Raw genomic sequence first — 24,972 nt, 5'->3', positions numbered from 1 at the left:
TGTCAGCATCTGAGTGGAATAGATCTGTGATTTTCAACCTAGTCCTCAGGACACACCCAGCCAGTCAGGTTTTCAGGATATTCACATTGAATATGCATGATATAAGTTGGCATGCACTGCCCCCCATTGTATGCAGATGTACCTCTGCTGGCTTGGTGTGTCCTAAGGACTGGGTTGAGGACCCATGTTCTAGAGCAAGAGATCATGCTGTGAGGCTAAAAGGGGGGCACCCTTAGGAGCAACATGCAGGAGTGGTAAGCATATGAAACAAAGGGTAAATGGGTTTGATATACTGTCTTTCTGTAGTGCAAAATCAAGTGGTTTACGTGTTATATACAGATACTTTCTTTCTCCTTAGCAGGCTCACAAGTTCTTCTACAAGGGGTAATGGAGGGTTAAGAGACTTGCCCAAGATCACAAGGAGCCTTAGTGAGAATTAAACCCAGTTCCCCAGGTTCTCAACCTATTGCTGTAACTGTTAGGCTACTCCTCCACCCCAAACCTCCAATTACTGAGTTGAAGACAAAATTCATATTTGAAGTTAAAAGATAGCACTGGATAAGCACAGAGGATCATCAGTGGTCAGAAAGTCAGGACAAAACAAGAGATCAAGTAGGGTTTTTGGTTTGCAGTAGAGAGACAGAACGAGCCATTAGGTAATCAGCAGTCGTTGGGTTTGGTGTTTGTGTTAGCACACTCATACTTCAGTGTTAAAGGTAACCTGTCATTCTGTCCAACAATAATATCAATATAGTGGTGTATCAAGGGAAGGGGGGGGGGGGGCTGACTGTGAGGAGGAGGGAATATATGTATTTTTTATCTCATGATTCAGTCCTTCCACTTAGACATTTATGGGCCCTGTGCTGAATTTCTGTTTGCTGCTGCTGCGATTACATAGTAACATAATAACATAGTAAATGACGGCAGATAAAGACCTGAACGGTCCATCCAGTCTGCCCAGGAACATGATGTCAATGGACGAAGAGTCACACCATTCTAATCCCACTTAGTGCTGGAGTGAGAGCAGGTTATCCCCACACTCTGCTCATGCTTTCACTTCTTGTCTACTTACTGAGTACTTGACAATTATACTTGTAGATTCAGATGTGAAAGAAAAATAAGGGAAAGGAAGATGCCTTGAGAGGCTATAAAGTTGCCTTAAGCTGGAATGACCTCAAGTCATGATGGCTATCTTACCAGTGTCCTGTATTATAGAGTTTGTGGAGGAAAAGCAGTGATTTGTGTTTCACAATGGAGATTTGTAGGTTTCTTCAATAACCTTGTCTTCTATTTCTCACTCAGAAGTGGATCTATAGAGGGTTACACACAACAGGAGAATGTCTTTTACTTTGCTGATAGTGACTACCTGAATAGGAGGGCGTGAACAGCATGACTGTTGGGATATATCCAGCACTTTTTTATGACTCTTCTTAGAGTGCTTTTTGATGAATCTCTGAAATAAGACCAAATTTATTATTGCAACATTTGTTCATTTTAGCTGAACCATAGTACATTTTACACAGATGAAGACATTGTGAGGAAATCTAGACAAAGACAATTTCATTTCTAAAGTACTATTAGATGTACACAGTGCTGCACAGATACAGATTAGAGGTAAGGAAAAATACAACCTGATCAGGATACACCAAGAAGGCCCAAGAGACGGCAGGAACCAACTACTATGTCAAAAAGGTTATTGATAAAATGAAGCCCAATGTGGCCATGTTTCGGCAACTGCCTGCATCAGGGGAAACAAATCAAGCATGCAAAGCAGCTGAAGTTTTTTATCTGATAGTTTTAAAGCTACATTAATTTCTACTTAGAGACCCTCTTCTGGTAACATTTTTGAAGAATATCATCCATTTGTTTTTCAACAAATTGGTAAGCTGAGGGGTATCTATGCAGTCTGTATTTCTGATCCTCTATTGGCAACTCTATTTGTACTATTAATCCAAGCACGCTTGATGTGCTTCCCCTGCTTTAAGCAATTGCTGAAACATGGCTGCATCAGGCTTTGATTTACCAATTAACCTTTTTGCCATACTGGTTGGTTCCTGTCTTCTCTTGGGCTTTCCTAATGTCTCCTGACTAGATTGTATTTTTTCTTACCTCATGTGGACTGTCTCAATGTGTTACTGTCAATCTGCGATATGTCATGGAAAGATGCAAAAAGTGACGATGGGAGTTGGAGACAAAAGAGCAAGGCACAGATAAGAGTGACTTGCCCTATGAACAGAGTTCATGAAGGGTGTAGAGCGTTATTAATGCACTGAAGAATGAATGCATTTGTAAATGAGTAAGAGAATCTTGAACTGTGTGTAGAATTGAATGGAGAGGGCACGGTGAAGAGAAGGATTGCATGGCCACTGTGACATTGAGTGAAGATATGTCAGGCAGCTAAATTTTGGGTAGATTGTAGTGAAGAAGGATGGTTCAGGGAAGGACTTGGGAGGAGTAGATTGCATAGATCTAAGTGGAAAGTGATAACAGAATGGACGAGCCTTTTAATAGCATCCTCAGAAAGGAATGAATATGTTGGAGCAATACAAAAGAGAAAGAAATGGCATAAAGTTTTGGATATATGATGAGGACAGAAGGGCGTTAAAGATGATCCCAGAGTTATAAGCCAATAGAACCAAAAAAATGAGAATGCCATCCAAGGCGGCAAAAAAAGAGGGAAGAGGGGAAGTGAGTTTGGGAGGAAAGTTAAGAAGCTCTGTCTTGGCTATATTGAATTCAAGGTGGTGATAGCACATCCAAGTGGTGATGTCAGACAAGCAAGCTGAAATTTGTGACTGAATTCTTGGTGAAATTTCTAGTATAGAGAGGAAGATCTGGAAATCATGAGCATAACAAATACTGAAAGCTGTGGGAGCAGATCCAAACCTCGAGGGAACAAGCGTAGAGGGAAAAGATTGCTCAGGACAGAGAACTTCTGTGTATCTGTTCTCCTTCCTTTGATATCTGTGCATATAACTCATTTCTTATGCTATTCATGCTCAAGTATATCTTTTTCTTATTCATGAAAAAAAAACATGAAACATGATTCAAGATATAGAGCTGCCACTTAAATCTTCTCTGGAGGAAGACTAATTGATCAACTGGATTGACTGATTTGCCTTTTGCAGTATAAATCTGCTCTATGTTGAAAGTGCAAACTCCATGAATTAAGCCCTTGGAGAATTGTGAGCTTCACAACTCATCACTGCTTGATGAACATTATAAATTACCAGAAAGAAAAAATATACACCAATTAAGAATCCACTGCTCACTATAAGACAAAGGAAATCATTTTATAACATTCTTATGTTTTTTTGTTTGTTATAAAATTGTCTCCAAACAATAGAAAATCAATACATATATAATAAAACTCCATCTGCATATATCTCTACTATAATAAAAAGCACCTCCAACGTTGTGAAGCTGACTCCGTGGCTTCACTGAAGTGAAGGGTTCGTCAGATTCGTGAATCTGTAACCATCTCTCTCGGCCCCACCCTCGCGCCTCTGATAGGTCCGCCGCCCTCGACTGGTTGTGTTTTTTCTGCTTGTCACATCATCAGTAAATAACCAATCCCTTGTCTGTTTCTACCAAGGTAAAGGAGAACATGGTTCAGGGCTTCTCAGTCCTGTCCTGGGGACCACACAGTAAGTCCGTTTTTTAGGTGATCTAAAATGAATATGTGTGTCATATTCACCAGCATATGCAGATTTACTGCATCTCATGCATATTGATTGGGAAATCCCCAAATATCACAGCTGTCTGTGAGGTCTCCAGGGCATGTTTGGGAAACCCTTGACAGTTTGAAATGAGCAAACATTTCACCAGTTTCTGAAGGGTTAAATAGTGATTGTATCTAGAAAACTAAGCAGTTCTTCCATAGAATTCACAGATCATACATTAATAAAACATCAACATTCTATTCAAAATTCTTAATTGAAATCTTTCTGGCTAAACCATTCAAATTTCTTCCTTTTTTAAAATATTTATTTTAGCAGACTGTCAAAAGATCATAATCCCACTGCAGATTATTTACTAAAACTGATGAAACAATAAGTGTCCCAGCAATCTGTAAACTACAGTTTCTACCTGTCCTGAGTTACTAGTGGCAAGTGAGCTTGAATAAGAACATCAGAGCACTTTCCTTAATTTGTCCCAGGTTTACTACTACTTAACATTTCTAAAGCGCTACTAGAGTTACGCAGCGCTGTGCAATTTAACATTGAGGGATGGTCCCTGCTCAAAGAGCTTATAATCTAAGAGACAAATGAACGGTCAGTCCGATAGTTAACTCCCATAACTTCTTTAAAACATACACTGTTCTGGTATGTGCAGGGCTGTGAATCCAAGTTGAACATTCTCAAGATTACCTATTAATTATGGAAGATCTACAAAATGAATGGATCCATCTAAGTGTTTTCTTTTTTTTTTTTTTTTAAATCTGCCATTGTAGGAAGTTGGATGCATTTATTTATGATGCAGCAGTATTGAACTACATGGCTGGAAGAGATGAGGGCTGCAAGTTGGTGACCATCGGCAGTGGGAAGGTGTTTGCTACCACAGGATATGGGATCGCAATCCAGAAAGATTCTGGCTGGAAGAGGCATGTAGATCTTGCCATCTTGCAGCTATTTGGGGATGGTAAGTGCAGAAGCAGATGGTATTTTTTTTATGTGTTTCTAAGCACCTGTATTCTAACGTGTGACAGATGAAAGACTTGTGCTACTTAATGCAATGACTTTTGAGCGCTGAAGTGGTAGTCCTTATAGGTTGGAACACATGTGACATGAATTTATCTGCAAAGAAGAGATCTTCATTGATTAAATTGATGACCGTTTCTCAGCTTTACTAGTTACAGTTGTATTTTCTGCAGTCATTTGCAAAGCAAAATTAATTGGTTTTAGACAATGTTGTCCTGTAGTAGGATTGTCATTGCTCGGTAAGAGCTTAGGAGAGAAGGCATCCCAAACTTTTCACGTCGGCAGTACCTGATCTGTGCCTGGGCAAGAAGAATCTTCTTTAGAGAATGACACAGGGATGGGGTCTCATGGTAATCCGCGTAAAAAAAAAATTACCGTGTTTATTGTGGGTGCAGGAACAAAACTTTTTACTGCCCTGCAGGAGCGATAAAAAGTCTTGCTCCCACGTTAAATAAACCCCCAAGATGTGGTTACTGTGGGTCTGGCATCCCTATCTGTTTTCCTTCCTCCCCCCCCCCCCCTCCCTGCTGTGTCTTTCTACCTTGCACTTGTGTCCACGAGGAGGATCGTCCTGCTCCAGGGCCTTCCCTCTGTCATCTCCCACCTTCTGATGTAACTTCCTGTTTTGCAAACCGGGCCAGAACCTAAATGAGGTCACAAAACCTATATTTGGGGTTACACCCTGGTGGGCTTTCCATCCTTATTCTGCTCCTCTGGGGGGGGGGGGGGGGAGGTCACACAATTTTATTAGGCCACTATCATGGGGTCACAGCTACAAAACGATTTACAAGCTCTGCCTAAAGTGCACCTAAAGAAGGGTAATTCTTAAAAAGTTCTGTAACTCCATTGAATATCGACTTATAACACACTGTGACTCTCTTACACTTCATGCTGTTGCTTGCCAAATATGCACAGTTTGATAGAGCCTGCAAGAGAGGACAAGCAGCACAGTAAGAGCTTTGAAGAAAAAGTGCTTTAAAAATTTAGCGATATTTAACTATTCACTTGGCTGTACCTGCATTGTGTACGTCCATTTTCAGAGCAAAAAAGGGCAATTATAAGGCAGAGGCCATGCTTTAAAAACTATAACACACTCTAGTCACTGAGGTTCAGGAAGTGTAGCCTGGTTTCAGAGTAGGAAATATAGCTTGTTTTGTAACTATAGTTCATCCTGCCATGCTCAGAGTACAGAGTTTCAAATGGTGAAGCTTGTCGTGCTGTACATAAAATCCACACTTTCAGTCCATAGACACCATCCATCAGCTGAGGCAATTCTGTACAGGTTGAGTCATTTCTAGCATTTTAAGTCTGTCAGCTGTGTCCTGGGACTCCTAATCCCTCTCTGGAATTTAAAGAAAGGAGGTTTGCCCATTTCAGGTACTCGGAAAACAGATCGGGCTGGAATAGTTTGTAGCCATTAACAAAGGTTCACAGAGTGTATAGTAAAGCAGAATGGTAATACTCATTATGAACCTGCTTTTCGCGCCAAATCCTAATAGGATATCTAAGCTCTAAGATTTTAGCAGTCAGAGCGCTATTTCCGTTATACAGTTCCAGCTGTGTAATCTGAAATGCAGCGCAGTATAGCAGGTTTTTCAGTGTCACATAGTTACTGAGAGGAGACCTCATTTGAACTCACAGAATTTCTTAACTTACAGTCCTAGCGAGCAACAGATGCTCCAGTAAAAAAAAAATTTGGAACATTATCTTTTATGGCTGTTACTCAGGAAATTATTTCCTTCACATTCTGGCAAGACTACCAGAACTGATCTCAAACTGTTATGAATCCAGTCAGTGCTGGCAGTGATGACATAAGATAGCCCAGGGGTAGGCAACCTTGGTTCTCGTGGGCCACAACCTAGTTGGGTTTTCAGGATTTCCACAATGAATAGGCATGAGATCTATTTGCATACAATGGAGGCAGTGCATGCTAATAGATCTGATGCATATTCATTGGGGAAATCCTGAAACCCTGACTAGGTTGCTGCCATCGAGTACAGAGGTTGCCCACACCTTAGTTAGAGCATCACAAAAGGAGGAAGTAAAGGGAAGTATTTCAGTCTACCAAGTACTTTTTGGATTTAATGACTTGCTGTTCCAGAACCAATGCAATATATATTTCAGGCACAGTAGGAACATCTTTACCCCAAAGAGTTTACCCCCAGATTCTATATAATGCTCCTAGATATAAGCGGATTCTATAACAATGCGTGTATCTTAACAAGTTAATAAGCACTGATAATAGCACTTAACAAGCAATAATAAGCACTAATTGGCACTAATTAGAATTTACGCACACAATTTGCTAAGCGTATTCTGTAACGAAGTGCGCTGAACACGTCCAGGCAAAAGGGGCATGGCTATGGGCTTGGAAATGGGCGTTTTGTGAGAGTTCTGAAATTTACAAGTGTGGTTAAAGAATATCGCCCAGTACACATAAATCTACACGCTTGGATTTACGCCACATTTTTGTTGGTATATATAGATGCGTGTAGTTTTTAAGCACTGAGATATCAACTAAGTGTTTTCTATATACTGCACCTAAATATAGGTGCTGCTTAAAGAATGAGCTTAGTTGGCACTGATTTCCGTGCCAACTTTTTAGGTGCCATATATAGAATCTTCCCCATAGGGGGTAATACTATAATTCTGCACCTGTAAATAGGCGCTTATTCTATAAAGGAAAGTAGACACCAATTTTCCTTCATTGAATACTAGCGTAACAGGTGAAATATGCGTGTATTGGTTTAGATATGAGAACTTACATGAGCCATAGAGTAGGCCTAAGTGTGTGTGCCTAAGAACTGGTGATACATGTGTAAATAAAAGTTACTCACCTGTAGCAGTTGTTCTCTGAGGACTGCAGGCCGAGTATTCTGGGTGATGTCATATGACAGAGCCTGGTTTGGATACTGACTAGAGAGATGATTGTAGAAATTTCTAGCAGCATCCTACCTTGCATGCGCTGGTGCCTTCCCACCCGACGCGTGAGCATGGGTCTCTCAGTCATGTAAAATAGCTAAAGAATACAACTTCAAGGGGAGGTGGGAAGGTATGTGAGAATACTTCGCTTGCTGTCATTGGAGAACACCTGCTACAGGTGAGTAACTTCGCTTTCTCTGAGGACAAGCAGGCCAGTTGAATTCTCATATCTGGGAATCCCTAGATACCAGGCTCACTAAAAACAATAATGCTAGGACAAAAGGGACTCGAAACATTGAGGCCTCAAAGTCGATTAACCTGAAACTATTTACATACTAGGTATCAAGGTGCAGCCTGGAACTGAAGAAAACTGGGCCTAGAAGGGTAGAGTTGGATTCTAGATACTGAACAAATTCTTCAGGACTGCCTGACCAAACCAGCTGTCATGTTGGGTATCCTGCTCATTGCAGTAATGAGATGTGAATGTGTGGACAGAAGACTACACTGCAGCTTTGGAAATCTCCTCTATGGAGGCTGACCTTAAGTGGGTTACCAATGTTGTCATGGCTCTGACATTATAATCCTTGACATGACCTTGTAGAGTCAGCCCAGCCTGAACATAATTGAAGGAGATGCAATCTGCTAGCCAATTAGAAATCATGTATTTGCTGATGGTTACCCCCTCTCCAGTTTGGGTCTAAAGAAATAAAAAGCTGGGTGAACTATCTATGAGCTTTAGTCCGCTCCAGAGAGAAGGCTAAGGTTTACTTGCAATCTAAGGTATGCAGTACACTCTCAACAGGATGGGCAAGGGATTTGGGAAAAATGTTGGCAGAATGATTGACTAATTAAGATGGAAATCCAACACTAACTTTGGAAGGAACTTAGGGTGCATGCAGAGAGCTACTCTATTGTGGTGTAAGATGTTTCAACTACTAGGGCCTAAAGTTCACTGACTCTACGACCGCCCCCAAAAACACAACACACTAGGTCAAATACTTCAGATGACAGGAATCAAGTGACTCAAAATGACCTTTCATCAGCTGGGTGAGGACAACGTTGAGATTCCATGACACAGTTGGAGGTTTTACAGGGGGCTTTGTTAACATCATCTCTCATGAAAAGAACAACTAGAGGCTGTACAACAATGGGCTTACCTCCTACACAGAGTTGATAAGCACTAATTGTGCTGGTGCCGAGGATCTCTCCATAGGCATGGAAGGAGAATCTGGGGCTGATCCGCAGTTGGCACAAGTGCCCTTGATGCCTGAGTAGAATGCAACTGCACTATCTGCACCAGCTCCTCCCTAAGCATGGTTCAGTATCACTCATTGACAGAAGGCATCGGTAAAGGCAAGGGAGCTGGGACAGAGACAACCTCAGAAGGAGTCAGTGCCAAACCAGAAGTGGAAACCTGGCTGCTCGGAGACTTGCACACTGACATCTCTACCAAACAGGGGGAACGCTTCTCCCGGTGTCGGTGCTTCTCAGGTACAGGTGATGCTGATGCCCCGGTGCTTCCGCCACCATGCATCGAAGAGAACCGATGCTTCTGCTTCTTGGGACTCCTGGTCCTTTGGTGCTGATGAGGATGACATTAAACCTGTTATGTGTCCTTGGTGTCCAGTCCATTGCTGACCAGTCCCAGGGCCTACTTTCAACATCAGATGTTGAAAGAGGTGGAGACCTCCTTGATGCCATTGCACTCCCAGTGGTAGTTGAAGTCTGAGCAGCCATCGTGGTCGATGCTTCTGGTGCTAATGTCAATAGACCGGCCTTCGAGGGCCAAAATGTTTCTCCTGATGGACCTGCTGTGCCCTCTATATCCTCAACTGCATTTTCAAATGGAGAGAAAAAGAGTTAGACTCATGGTTAGGCCCAATCACCTGATGCACCATGAGTGTGGGTCTGTCACAGAAATCACCGAACTACATTGGGTGCACCTCTTGAAGCCACTGGGGGGGGGGGGGGGTCTTCTTAGACATCAAAAAACGAATCACTGCCAAATTAAAATCAACTGTGAACTGTAAAAAGGGGCAGCATTCAAATTGAGGTCGGTGCTCTGGCCTAAGCAGGTTTAGCAACTCGCAAAAAAAAAAAAAAGGAAAGAGTCTAAAAACTAAAAGGAAAGAAAGTAAAATAAAGTTTGAGGATAAAAGAATTGTAAAATACCTGCACAGGAAGACAATGCGATAGCAGAGAAAAAACACACTGTGAGGAGAACACGAAGACGCGTCCTCCCTGCTCAACAGAAAAATGAAGACTGATGGTTCTAGAAATGTCTACAATCATTCTGCTAGTCAGCGTCCACACCAGGATCTGTCGGATGATGTCACCCAGATGTGAGAATACAGCTGTCCTGCTTGTCCTTGGAGAACTTATAGTATTCTAAAATTTACATGAACATAAGTGTGAGCTTCACCCATGCTCCTCCCATGTGCACACCTATCTGTAAAATACGTATTCTGTAAGATATGCACACGTTTACAGAGTAGTACATAGGCATATGTCCTGCATGTATTCATATGTGAAAAGAAAAACACAAAAGGCAACAGTCTACTTGCTACATAAAAGTCTGTTATAAAAAGTAGACCGATACACATATATAAAAACAAAGAAATAATTTATTTATCTTGGTTTGAATAAATTATTTCTTTGTTTTTATATATGTGTATCGGTCTACTTTTTATAACAGACTTGTATTCATATGTGTGCACACATATACACAAATATACAGGTATTCTAATCATTTACATATGTAACTGGCATGTAAATGCTAATGCCTACTTACAGAATTGCCTGTGATTGCATTTCATTTTCCCTCAAGGCAAGGAGAACATGCAAATTTAGCATCAGAGGACGGTAACATGTTAATTTGTTTGCTTTTCAGGGGAGATGGAAGAACTGGAGGCTTTATGGCTAACTGGTATCTGCCATAATGAGAAGAATGAGGTTATGAGCAGCCAACTGGATATCGATAACATGGCTGGCGTCTTCTATATGTTGGGTGCTGCCATGGCGCTCAGTCTTATAACATTCATCTGTGAGCACCTCTTCTTCTGGCAGCTGCGTCACTGCTTCATGAATGTCTGCTCTGGCAAACCAGGAATGGTTTTCTCCATCAGCAGAGTAAGTACTAGTCAAAGTCTTGTTTCCACTTAGCTATTTCAATATATGACATTGGCCCAAGGTCATTATGACTCTGCCTAAGAATTCATCATCAAATTTGAAATATTTCCTAAGTAGGTTGGTGGAAAACAAACCAGCAGATCAGTATAATATCCAAAAAAGCTTTATTGAAGATATCGTATATGAAGCAATTGCCCAACACAGGCCGTGTTTCGCCCAACAATAGGGCTGCGTCAGGGGCTGAAATGAACACTAAATATATCAAATTATAAAACATAGAGAATTCAAAAAAAAAAAAAAAAATATATATATAAATGTATAAAACATCAATATGAATGCTAATGTACATGTAAAACATAGACATGAATAAAGAAATATAAATAAATAAATAAATAAATATAGAGAGTCTATTGAATGAACATTTAAAAATATTTTTGGAATTATAATAAATAATTATAACATAAAAATGCACATAGATATATATAAAAATATATATAAATCAATATATCAAATAATTTAAAAAATATGTATATCAAAAACTTGTACATTGTACATTAAACATTAAAAATTATTAATTATCAACATGTATATTACATACATATTACAAAAAAACAGCAAAGAAAGGGCACAGGCGTAACCAAAGATAAAATTCATGATTTTACAATTCATTTCATGAATTTTATCTTTGCTTACGCCCGTGCCCTTTCTTTGCTGGTTTTTTGTAATATGTATGTAATATATATTTTTTATATATATCTATGTGCATTTTTATGTTATAATTATCTATATAAATAAAACCCACCTCAAACATTCTGAAGCTCACTCCGTGGCAGTAAAGCACTAAAGCACTGAACTCCTGCACTCTTGGTAGGACTCTTGGTAGGCTAGGGTATCAGGAACACTCACCCTCACTCATAGGTCCGCCCTCAGCCACGCCCCATCTCTCTATATAAAACGCACCACCAACGTTCTGAAGCCTCACTTTTCCAACGTTCTAAATGTGAGGCGCCAGAGATCAATTTTTCATCCATGACTGTCTGCCCCGCCCACACGTCAAACGTGATGACCTCGTGGGCGGAGCAATGACACTCACAGACCGTGTAGCACATCTGATTGGCTGAGTTGGGTGAAGCCAAGGATGACGTCGCCAGCACAGCTGCTCCACAAAAAAACAAGGAAAGGGGGAGGAGTAGGGAAACACGCTACGCGTGTTTCCCTACTCCTCCCCCTGCCTAGGAATTCATGCAACTCAGCACCCCCCCTTCCGATACAAACACTAAACAAAACTCCCCCACCCCCCAATGCATCGGCACCTTTTTTTGCCCGCCCCGCGCCCCCCCCCCCAAACACTCCGGCCGAGTCCTGCACTTAGTTTTTTTTTTTTAACACTCACAACGCGCGAACGATGCAGCCGGCAGCGATTGAAAGAGGCTGTCTGGGCTGGCGTCTGCGTCTGCATCGGAGCTTCCCTCACCCTCTGCGAGTCCCGCGAAACAGGAAGTTGTAACAACGAAGGCGGGACTCGCAGAGGGTGAGGGAAGCTCCGACGCAGACGCCAGCCCAGACAGCCTCTTTCAATCGCTGCCGGCTACATCGTTCGCACGTTCTGAGTCTTAAAAAAAAAAACTAAGTGCAGGACTCGCCCGGAGTGTCGCGGGAGGGGGGGGGGGAAGGATTGGGGAGAGAAAGAGGGAAACCAACAGAGGGAAGGATTGGGGAGAGAGGGAAAGAGGGAAACCAACAGAGGGAAGGATTGGGGAGAGAGGGAAAGAGGGAAACCAACAGAGGGAAGGATTGGGGAGAGAGGGAAAGAGGGAAACCAACAGCGGGAAGGATTAGGGAGAGAGAGAAAGAGGGAAACCAACAGAGGGAAGGATTGGGGAGAGAGGGAAACCAACAGAGGGAAGGATTGGGGAGAGAGGGAAAGAGGGAAACCAACAGAGGGAAGGATTGGGGAGAGAGGGAAACCAACAGAGGGAAGGATTGGGGAGAGAGGGAAAGAGGGAAACCAACAGAGGGAAGGATTGGGGAGAGAGGGAAACCAACAGAGGGAAGGATTGGGGAGAGAGGGAAAGAGGGAAACCAACAGAGGGAAGGATTGGGGAGAGAGGGAAACCAACAGAGGGAAGGATTGGGGAGAGAGGGAAAGAGGGAAACCAACAGAGGGAAGGATTGGGGAGAGAGGGAAAGAGGAAAACAAACAGAGGGAAGGATTGGGGAGAGAGGGAAAGAGGGAAACCAACAGAGGGAAGGATTGGGAAAGAGGGAACCCAACAGAGGGAAGGATTGGGGAGAGAGGGAAAGAGGGAAACCAACAGAGGGAAGGATTGGGGAGAGAGAGGGAAACCAACAGAGGGAAGGATTGGGGAGAGAGGGAAACCAACAGAGGGAAGGATGGGGAGAGAGAGGGAAAAACAGATGGAAGGATTGGGGAGAGAGGGGAAAAACAGATGGAAGGATGGGGAGAGAGGGGAAAAACAGATGGAAGGATGGGGAGAGAGAAGGAAAACACAGATGGAAGGATTGGGGAGAGAGGGAAAAACATGGAAGGATGGGGAGAGAGAGGGAAAACAGATGGAAGGATGGGGAGAGAGAGGGGGAAAAACAGATGGAAGGATGGGGAGAGAGAGAGAGGGAAAACGGAAGGATGGGGAGAGAAAGAGGGAAGACGCTGGATGGAAGAATGCAGAAAGAAATAGGGGAGACACTGGAAGGATGGAGAGAGAAAGCAGAGCTGCTGGAAGGAAAAGGAGAATAGAGAAAAACTGGAGAATAAGAGGAAGGGGCATGGGGAGAACAAGGGTGAGGAAAAGATGAAAAGCCACAGGTAGATGAAGGAAATTAAAGAATGGATAGTAAGAATGAATTAAATCTGGGCAGAGAGAGAGCCTGAAAAATATTGAAGAAAGCAAAGAAAAACGAGACAAAAATGACAAATGGCACAGAAGAGTTAAGCGAAAACAAAGGAAAGCAGAATCACAGACTGGGACCAATATGCAAAGAAAAACAGTCACCAGACAACAAAGGTAGAAAAAAATCATTTTATTTTCATTTTAGTGTTTGTAATATGTCCAATTTGAGAATTTACATTGGCTGTCTTATTTTGCACTGGGTATACTGGAGCTGTAAGAGCTTACAGAGATTATTTATCATGAAAAAAAAACACGTTATTTTTTTCTCCTACAGTACTATAATATTTTCAATAATGTCTGTTTATATGCGCCATGGCTGGTATAGGGGGTGTGGATACACCCTTCACTATTACTCCATCTCATTACAATACTTTAATATTAAATATTTGGTTAACAAAAAACAACTAATCAATATAACCTTGCTAGCGCCCGTTTCATTTGTGTCAGAAACGGGCCTTTTTTACTAGTTTACTATAATTCCAAAAATATTTTAAAATGTTCATTAATAGTCAAGTCAAAACTCTTTGAGAGCCAGCTTTTCCACCTACATCTGATTACGTTTAGTGTAAAGAACTACAGGATTGTTGATTGTCTGACACTGTTTTAATTGACCTGTAGTTATTGACAATGGTTTGGAATGGTTTCCCAAGATCTGATGACTGTTGTAATTGCTCATGCAATTAACCATGTGCATTATAAGAACTAACCCTAGCTTCTTTAATAAATGCAATGCTGACCATTTTTAGAGTTAAGAATGAGAGTCATAGTTGTCACAGCTGATATATTACAACCATATTTATTTATTTATTGGTTCTTATATCCACAGTATCCAAAAATCAATTTCAGTTCAATGTGGCTTATATACATTACAAAAGTTGAATTATAATGAGTGAGACTTGAAGATTAAAAAGTGAGAGAACAATTTCACAACTTTATGTATAGTTGCTTGAGCACACCCTCAAAATGATGCATACATGACCAAAAATGTGAGGTCATCTGAATAGTTTAACATCCCCAAATATATTGAATATAATACAAGATCTGATATGCAGCAGAGGTAGACATAGTTTATAAAAGAGATTCACTTTGGTCGAAGACTGTTAATACCATATAGAGATTCCCCTAAAAGCAGAATGGCGTTCCTGCTGGTGAGTGGACGTGCTGCAATAGAGTGCTTTCAATGCATGGGAAAATACGATATTGCAGAATCTCCACCCACTGGCAGAAATATAGGTGGAGGACTCCCACATGGCAGCCCTTCTTCCTCTCCGACATTTAGCTATCTGAGGAAAGCTGAAGCATAATGCTGCTTAGAAGGAATATTGCTGCTGTATCTCAGCCTAAGGTCAAGTTGGACAGAGAGAAGAACTTTGCTGCCTTTTAACTTATCTTTCAGTAGTAACCCAAGAACTGCTTTTCCTTGCTTAAGTGGAATAGATTTCTACTGTACTATATTCATGCTGCCTCTGAATAGTAAGAAAGAGTTAGTTCAAACCAAGTAAGGTCAATTCAAGCAAAAGCCAAAGCTGCCATAAATAGGTATCCCTGATGCTTTGGCTGTTACACAGAAATATTTGGTAAAGTTGAACTGAGTTATCAAAGTTATTTAGAAATCAATGAAACTGGCAAGCCATATTGATGAAGTCTGACCTGAACAGTAGAGACCGACTTATATTTGACACTTCCAGCTTCTGAGTTCAGAGTTTATAAATCTTATCTGTCTTTGAGTGATACCCACAGACTTAGGTATACAGGATGCATCTATACTCTGTAGTAAAGGAAAGGGTGCTTCACTTTACTAGTTTGACTTTGTAGAATTGAGGCCAGTGTACACAGTCTGTACGAGGTCCATGTTATATGCATCAGAGCATTCTCCTTAAGGCTGCAAAACATGGGCCAGTCCTGGATCACTTCTCTTCACTTCTGTCTCATGTCTTTGAATGCTACCACCTGAACTAGGAAGTCTAAGAAAATTCTGCCATATTCGGGTATGAGCTCCATTGTTTGCTTAGTATGTCTGCTGGATTGCCTCTTTCTTTTCATTGTGTGGCTGTAATTCTCTGACTGTATGGTCTTTAGCTTTATACTTTGTCGTATTAGAAATGGTGTTCTTTCCTGATTCCTTCAGATTTAAACATCTCCCCTGTACACTGCGGGCGCATGCCGAAGGAGCGTGCAAAAGGAGCAGGTCATGCTCCTTCAGGTAGCTCTGTGGGGTGACTCCATAATTGGTCTGATATTCTGCAGCCTTCTGTTTCTCTTTGGCATTTCCCTTTCACTGTGTAGTTCTGGTGCTGGCTCTTGCTAAGTTTCCATTTTGGACCTTCTATATCATCTGGGGCAATCACCCATTGCCTCCTCTACCTCAGCTCAGAGTTCTCCATCTTTGGCTCCTCTCCCTATTTCCTGTCATTCTATTTCCTGTGGGGGTGGGGTGGCAATTTTAGCTCCATCTTCCCTGCCTCTCTCTACTCTTAAATATGACACCTTCCATTTCCTGGATTTTCTATTACTCTTTTTAGATATTGCACCACCTCTTTATCTCCTTCTTCTTATTTAACCCTACTTTCTGTTTTCTATCTTTTAACCAGTTTTTAATCCACAATAGAACATTACCTCCATGACTCTCCAATTTCCTTTGGAGTCTTTCATGAGGTACTTTGTCAAACGTCTTCTAAAAATCCAGATACACAATATCAACCGGCTCACCTTTATCCACATGTTTGTTCACCCCTTCAAAGAAATGCAGTAGATTGGTGAGGCAAGATTTCCCTTCACTAAATCCATGTTGACTTTGAGGGGTATTTTCGAAAGAGAAGGGCACCCATCTTCTGACACAAATCGGGAGATGGGCGTCCTTCTCTCAGGGTCGCTAAAATCGGCATAATCGAAAGCCGATTTTGGGCGCCCTCAACTGCATTCCGTTGCGGGGACAACCAAAGTTCACGGGGCGTGTCGGAGGCGTAGCGAAGGTGAGACTGGGGCGTGATTAAGAGATGGGTGTCTTCGGCCGATAATGGAAAAAAGAAGGGTGTCCCTCACGAGCATTTGGTCGACTTTACTTGGTCCATTTTTTTTCACGACCAACCCTCAAAAAGGTGCCCGAATTGACCAGATGATCATCGGAGGGAATCGGGGATGACCTCCCCTTACTCCAACAGTGGTCACCAACCCCCTCCCACCCTAAAAAAAATTAAAACATTTTTTTTGCCAGCCTCTCTGTCAGCCTCCAATGTCATACCCAGCTCCATGACAGCAGTATGCAGGTCCCTGGAGCAGTTTTAGTGAGTGCAATGCACTTCAGGCAGGTGGACCCAGGCCCCCCCCCCCACCTGTTACACTTCTGGTGGTAAATGTGAGCCCTTCAAAACTCACCCGAAACCCACTGTACCCACATGTAGGTGCCACCTTTCACCCCTTAGGGCTATGGTAGTGGTGTACAGTTGTGGGGAGTGGGTTTTTTTTTTTTGGGGGGGGGGGTTGGGGGACTCAGCACCGAAGGTAAGGGAGCTATGCACCTGGGAGCAATTTGTGAAGTCCACTGCAGTGCCCCCTAGGGTACCCGGTTGGTGTCTTGGCATGTGAGGGGGACCAGTGCACTACGAATGCTGGCTCCTCCTATGAACAAATGCCTTGGATTTGGTTGTTTTTGATAGGTGTCCTCGGTTTCCATTATCGCCGAAAACCGGGGACAACCACCTCTAAAGTCAACCATCTCTAAAGTCGACCATCTCTAAGGTCAACCTAAATGTTGAGATTTGGGCGTCCCCGACTGTATTATCGAAACAAAAGATGGACGCCCATCTTCTTTCGATAATACCGGTTTCCCCGCCCCTTCACGGGGCCGTCCTGCGTGGACGCCCTCAGGAATACCCCATTCGATTATGCCCCTCTTTGTCTCACTAATCCATGCTTTTGAATATGCTCTGTAATTTTGTTCTTAATTGTAGTCTCTACCATTTTGCCCGGCACCAACGTCAGACTCACTGGTCTATAATTTTCTGGATCTCTTCTGGAACCTTTTTAAAAAATTGGCGTTACATTGCCCACCCTCCAATCTTCTGGTAAATTAAGGATAAATTACATATTACTAACAATAGCTCCGCAAGCTCATTTTTCAGTTCTATCAGTACTCTGGGATGAATACCATCCGGTCCAGGAGATTTGCTACTCTTCAGTTTGTAGAACTGCCCCATTACATCCTCCAGATTTACAGAGAATTCATTACGTTTCTCCTACTCGTCAGCTTCGAATACCATTTCCGGCTCTGGTATCCCACCCAAATCTTCCTCGGTGAAGACCGAAGCAAAGAATTAATTTAATCTCTCCGCTACGGCTTTGTCTTCCCTGATCGCCACTTTTACTCCTCGGTCATCTAGCGGTCCAACCAATTCTTTTGCCGGCCTCCTGCTTTTAATATACCTAAAACAAATTTTTACTATGTGTTTTTGCCTCTAACGCAATCTTTTTTTCGAAGTCCCTCTTTGCCTTCCTTATCAGTGCTTTGCATTTGACTTGACATTCCTTATGCTGTTTCTTATTATTTTCAGTCGGTTCCTTCTTCCATTTTCTGAAGGATTTTCTTTTAGCTCTAATAGCTTCCTTCACCTCACTTTTTAACCATGCCGGGTGTCGTTTGGTCTTCCATCCTCCTTTTTTTAATATGTGGAATATATTTCGCCTGGGCTTCCAGGATGGTGTTTTTGAACAGCATCCATGCCTGATGTAAATTTTTGACCCTCGCAGTCGCTCCTCTAAGTTTTTTTTTCATCGTTCTTCTCATTTTAATCATAGTCTCCTTTTTTAAAGTTAAACACTAACATATTTGATTTCCCATGTATACTTACTTCAAAGCTAATGTCAAATCCGATCATATTATGATCACTGTTATCAAGCGGCCCCAGCACCATTACCTCCCACACCAGATCATGCGCTCCACTAAGGACAAGGTCTAGAATTTTTCCTTCTCTCGTCGGCTCCTGTACCAGCTGCTCTATAAAGCTGTCCTTGATTTCATCAAGGAATTTTACCTCCCTAGCATGCCCCGATGTTACATTTACCCAGTCAATATCGGGGTAATTGAAATCACCCATTATTATTGTGTTGCCCAGTTTGTTTGCGTCCCTAATTTCCTTTAACATTTCTGCATCCGTCTGTTCATCCTGGCCAGGCGGACAGTAGTACACTCCTATCACTATCCTTTTCCCCGTTACATATGGAATTTCAATCCACAGTGATTCCAAGAAGTGTTTTGTTTCCTGCAGAATTTCAATCTATTTGATTCAAGGCTCTCGTTAATATACAATGCTACCCCTCCACCAATTCGATCCACCCTGTCACTACGATATAATTTGTACCCCAGTATGACAGTGTCCCACTGGTTATCCTCCTTCCACCAAGTCTCAGAGATGCCTATTATATCTACTTTTTCATTTAGTACAATATATTCCAACTCCCCCATCTTATTTCTTAGGCTCCTGGCATTCGCATATAGACATTTCAAACTGTTTGTTGTTCTTATTTACATCATGCTTAGTACTTGACAGTATTAATTTGCAATCTTTTGTCTGATTTTTATTTTTATTTGACACCTGATCTACTACGGTCTCTTTTGCAACCTCACTCTCAGGATACCCTATCTTCCCTGCTTTGGTGATATGTTTGAAAGATACCTTATCCCGAACCATGCGCTTTTGAGCGACTGTCGGCCTTTCCCCCGTTTCTAGTTTAAAAGCTGCTCTATCTCCTTTTTAAATGCTGACACCAGCAGCCTAGTCCCACCCTGGTTAAGGTGGAGCCCATCCTTTCGGAATAGGCTCCCCCTTCCCCAGAATGTTGCCCAGTTCCTAACAAATCTAAAACCCTCCTCCCTGCACCATCGTCTCATCCACGCATTGAGACTCCGGAGCTCTGCCTGTCTCTTGGGCCCTGCGCATGGAATGGGTAGCATTTCAGAAAATGCTACCCTAGAGGATCTGGATTTGAGCTTTCTACCTAAGAGCCTAAATTTGGCTTCCAGAACCTCTCTTCCACATTTTCTTATGTCATTGGTATTATCATGTACCAAGACAGCCGGCTCCTCCCCAGCACTATCTAAAATCCTATCTAGGGTTCAATCAAATCTTCAATCAAATCGGTCGTTTAAAGCAGTACAAAATTGTTCTACTTCAAAAGGATATCCTGCCTCTTGTGGGGTACCGCAAGGATCAGTTCTATTGCCAATTCTGTTCAACATTTATGTCAGTCCTCTTGCTCTACTTATTCAGTCTTTGGGTATTAGTTGCTATTCAAATGCTGATGATTTTCTTTTGATTCACTATGTAAAACCGTTAGATATTGAACTAACACAAATTCAAAAAAGCCTTGATGAGGTAGCTAGCTGGCTTAAAAGACATCATCTAGTATTGAATCCAGATAAGACCGTTACTTCATGGATTACAGGTCGTGAAACAATCCCTTCTGTTATACCTATTCTATTTGATAAACCGATACCAACAGTGCAATCCTTTAGGTACCTAGGAGTCATTATTGACTCAGCCTTATCGTTCAATGAACAAATATCTGAGGTAGTCAGAAAGTCATTTTATCACCTTCGAAAACTGCGCTCAATTAGAAATTCAGTTGACAAAGCTCCATTACGTACATTAACCCATGCATACATTACAACACATCTGGACTACTGTAACATCACTTATGCAGGACTTACTAAGATGAATATAAGACGGTTACAGATGATACAGAATACTGCAGCTCATATCATCTGCAGGGCTTCAAAATATGACAGGATTACACCACTCTTATACCAACTTCATTGGCTCCCAGTTGATGCCAGAATAAAATTTAAAATTTTTACCCTGACACATAAAGCTTTACATTAATTCCATCGTACTTAGCAAATCTTATCTTGCCATACTCGCCTATGCGAACACTTTGATCACTTACAGACAATAGACTAGTTATCCCTTCACCACAGAAAGCTAGATGGGAATCTACCAGAAACTCCGCTTTCTTTCTTTTAGCTCCTTCCCTCTGGAACTGTCTCCCTAAAAACCTTAGATTAGAAGAGTCCTACATTCAATTTCATACATTTTTGAAAACATATCTGTTTCAGAATATGTTCGAAAATAATCTGTGATAAAAGGCAGAATTAGGTAGAATGAATATGCAGTAAAATAATATAACAGTCTATGTACTTGTTATGAATGGTTGTCCAGTATGTGTTGGTGTTGTTACCTTTTAGAATGGTTGTTTTAGCTTGCTGTGCTTTCATATCATTTTGATGGAGTTCTTTTATGTTTGTTTTTATTATGATTTTTATATTGCTATGTAAACCATTCTGTTTTGTGAATACAATTTGAAACAGTATAGTAAATGAATAAACGATAAACGATGTTCCCTATCGATTAGTTTCATCATCTCATTCTACATCAAAACCATGGTTCAGTGGTGACTTACGCATGACAAAATGCCAACTTCACCATACTGAAAGAGCATGGCGTAAATCACGCTCCTTTTCTACTAAACATCATTACGTCCAACTACTTCAATATTATAGGAAACAGCTCAGTGATACCCATACTGTCTGCTACTCTAGGCTTATCCGAGTTGCCCAACCAGTCACAAACTCTGTTCCATCATTTGTCCAGACTTGCCTCTATTCGCCCCTCATGTGCAGTCCCAGCTTCTTTATCCACTAAGGATTTTGCTCACAAGTTTGAACAGAAAATTCAACTCATGCTACTCTTCATCCTCCAGCACTGAGTATTCTAACGCCCCTTCCCATATCACTCTCTCCTACTCCACTCTCTTCTGGCTCATCTTCCACTACTAATTGTTTACTATCTTCCAATTCTCCCTTGAGTATAACTTGGTTCAATTTTAATTTGCCTTCACTTACAGATATTACTAAGATTTTTACTTCACTTAGGAAGACTCATTGCTCTTTAGATGTCATCCCTCCTTCTTGGATTGACATTGCTAAACATGGTCTCTTACCTCTCATTCTTTCAATGATCCATTTCAGTTTACGCTTAGTTTGCAATCAAACTTGTGTGGTACACCCTATTCTTAAAAAAGCTTCATTTGGTGCATTTGATCCCACTAATTACTGTACGTCCCACTAGAAAAATTGCTCAAAAACAAAAAAAAAATTCAAAGTGCTGTTATCGGTAATTCAGCATGGGTACGGAGAGCAGCAAGTTCAGGCAGCCATTCCATAGCCTTGCAGGCTCTGCCCCCATATAACACAACTTCTTAAACATTTTCATTAGCTTCCCATTTCCTTTCGTATACAATATAAGACCCTTTCACTGACTCATAAAGTTCTCTTTTCACAGATTCCATCTTATTTAGCTGCTTTGATTGTTCCTTATACCCTCTTCACGTACCTTTCACTCTTCTACTAGTCAGCAACTTTCTATTCCTACCCTTGCTCACACTAGACTCCAATCCACTCATCGTTCTGCGTTCTTCTTTCTCAGTCAATTCTTATGGAACTCACTACCCTTTGTGCTTCGCTCAGAACAATCTTACTCCCATTTTAAGACAGCTTTAAAGACCAATGTGTTCTCCATAGCCTATTCCAACTGATTTGACACAACAGACTGTCTGTCTTCTGGGCAGTGGCATTGAGTTTCCGTAGCTTTTTCTTGATTCTTTTTCTATTATTTCCTTCTTTTTCTTTCTTTCTTTTTTCTGCCCTATATTTTTTGTAGTTCCTTTCTCAACTATTTAATGATTGTTTGTAGTGATTATAAACCACTTTGTCTTTTGTAAAAGGCGGTATATCAAATTTTAATAAAATAAACCTAAACTATTGTATACTGCTCTGTTATGCACTTAAAAGCGGTTTATCACGTCTAATCAACCATAACTCTATTGCCAGTAAGCTACAGGGACACAATTTGTTGCCTATGCACCACCTTTCACTAGACAGCATCCACACATGTTCTGCAACCAAGGCTATTCAGAAACCCATGCAGTCATCCTCCTCTGGGAAGTAAACTATGTAGGTTTGATTCTTCAGTACATTTCTGCATTTCTAGACCATGCAGCTTTCAAATGATATGCAAGAGATATTTTCGGGTCTATGTGCTGAAAAGGGAGGGGGCATACATAAAAGTGTAATTGAAGTAAAGTGGATTGGATGTACTTTTTTTTAGGACAGAATGAAATAGTTGGATAATTTTAACAAAAATGCCAGCCTATTCGTACAAATGCTAGACTATTAGCCGATAATTTATAAACACTGGTTCCTCTACAGAAGCCCAGGTGAAGTATCCTCAAATGCAGGGAGAAGGGGAAAAAGGAAATACTGACATTTAATTGAAACAATGAAGCAAAGAATGTTGTAGCGACTTAATATTTCCTCTAAAGCTTGTATTGCTTATGATATGTCATTTTGAAATTCATAAAGAAGTTAAAAAAAAAAGAAACAGAGAACATATCGACAAAAAAACCATTTGCAGAATCTCACTATCTTATGTTTTAGAAGTGTGTTTCCATTTAATTTTCTCACTACAGAGGTCAGGCAAACTCACTTTTAGTTCCCAATCTCCTCCTTGTTTCCACTTTTGTGGAGAGGAATGAAATCTGCCCTTAAGAATATAAGAGTAGCCATATTGGGTCAGACCAATGGTCCATCTATCCCAGTATCCTGTTTTCCAAATAGTGGCCAAGCCAGGTCACAAGTACCTGGCAGAAACCAAAATCATGGCAACACTCCGTACTACAAATCCCAGGGCAAGCAGTTGCTTCCCATGTCTGTCTCAATAACAGACTATGGACTTTTCCTCCAGGAATTTGTCCAAACCTTTTTTAAACCCAGATGCACTAACTGCTGTTACCACCTCCTCCGGCAAAAAGTTCCAGAGCTTAACTATTTGTTGAGTGAAAAAATATTTCCTCCTATTTGTTTTAAAAGTATTTTCTCAGGAGTCTCTCTAAAGAAGCATTGAAAAGATCAGACAGTAGATCCAACAGAAGTTACTTCTGTACACTTAGATGAAGTCCAGCCTGCTGCATTGCTTTGTACTCCTTTAGTTTAGCTAGTTCCTCACAAACACCATTTTCTGAAAATCAGTCAAGGTCTACCACACATCCATTCCTATGAGTTTTTGTCTTCTGTGGTCCTACTTCTGGCCTTTCATCCGTGAACACAGAACAAAAATTACTGTATTGTGAAGCAATTCTCTTTTATCCTTATTTGTTCCTACAGATTCCTTCCCTTTGCTTTGAACCTCTTCTTGTATCCCAGTGTGTTCTTCTAATTGTTTGAGGACGTTTGCACTCAGGCTGTGTAAACAGGCTGAGAATATACAAGGTGAAAGTAATTAACTATTTTCACATCAGTAGAAACCCTATCGCCTCACCTGCCCAAACTATTAATACCATGGCTTTATAGCCTCCTTATAGCCCCTATTATATTCACAATGCCACTCTTGCACTTCCTCCTGTCACTAACATATCTAAAATATATCTTCCCCTCCTCCCCCATTTTACCATATTGGGTATTTTTCCTTCCATTTGCATCTTTGCTTTCCTGACTACACAACCAGCTTCTCTTAGCTTTTCCAGATATCGTCGCCTGTCTTCCTCTTTCTGTGATCGCTTGTAGTTTATAAAGGCTAAACTCTTTTTCCTTAATGTTTCAGCTACTACTTTTTATAGCCAAAGTGGCCGCTGTTTCCTCTTGTTTTTATATACTTTCCTAACAAAATTGTTCATAGCCCATAACATAGCTCCTTTCAGTTGTACCCATTGCTTTTCTACTTCCCCCAGATTTTACCATTCAGCTAACAACTCCTTGATCCCCCATCTTCACAAACTTAGACTTCTTTTGAAGTCTAGAACCTTCATTTTTGAGTAAACCCTCTTCAAGTGTGTCTTAATGTTGAACCACACACTAAGACACTGTCTCAATCAGTCTATCCCTTCAAAAAAAAAAAGTAGCTTTGGATTAAACTGCTGAGGAATGTCAGTGTGAGGCCTAAGCTATTTTAAAAGAACTACAGATATCTCTGCAAAAGCAACAATGGAGTGGCTCAGCAAGAAGTAAGTGAATGCCCTTGAGTAGCCCAGTCAAACCATAGGCCTGAATTCAATAGAAAATATGTGCAATACTTAAAGACTGCAGTCCACAGACAATCCACAGCCAACCTAAAAAAGCTTGACCAATTTTGCCAAGAAGAATGGTCTAAAACAGCAGCATCCTCTCTTTCCTGTGCAAAGTTGTTAGACACAGCAACCCTGGTAGCGCTTTTGAAATGTTAAATAGTAGTAGTAGTAGACACTGATCCTAAACAACTCAT

At 41.2% G+C, this 24,972-nt stretch overlaps 1 protein-coding gene across 1 annotated transcript in view; it reads left to right on the top strand.

The window, feature by feature from the left end:
- The window catches only part of GRIN2B (glutamate ionotropic receptor NMDA type subunit 2B), an 854,212-nt gene that overhangs the window by 825,872 nt on the left and 3,368 nt on the right, over positions 1–24,972 (top strand). Inside the window, exons 10-11 of the mRNA XM_030207195.1 lie at positions 4,454–4,641; positions 10,513–10,751. Of these exons, the coding sequence (XP_030063055.1) occupies positions 4,454–4,641; positions 10,513–10,751 (427 nt within the window). The remainder of the gene's footprint in view (positions 1–4,453; positions 4,642–10,512; positions 10,752–24,972) is intronic.

The sequence above is a fragment of the Microcaecilia unicolor genome, chromosome 1 (genome assembly GCF_901765095.1).
Source record: "Microcaecilia unicolor chromosome 1, aMicUni1.1, whole genome shotgun sequence".
Taxonomy (NCBI): Eukaryota; Metazoa; Chordata; class Amphibia; order Gymnophiona; family Siphonopidae; genus Microcaecilia; species Microcaecilia unicolor.
Note: the sequence above shows the minus strand (reverse complement) of the source record. Positions and strands in the feature narration are given on the sequence as shown.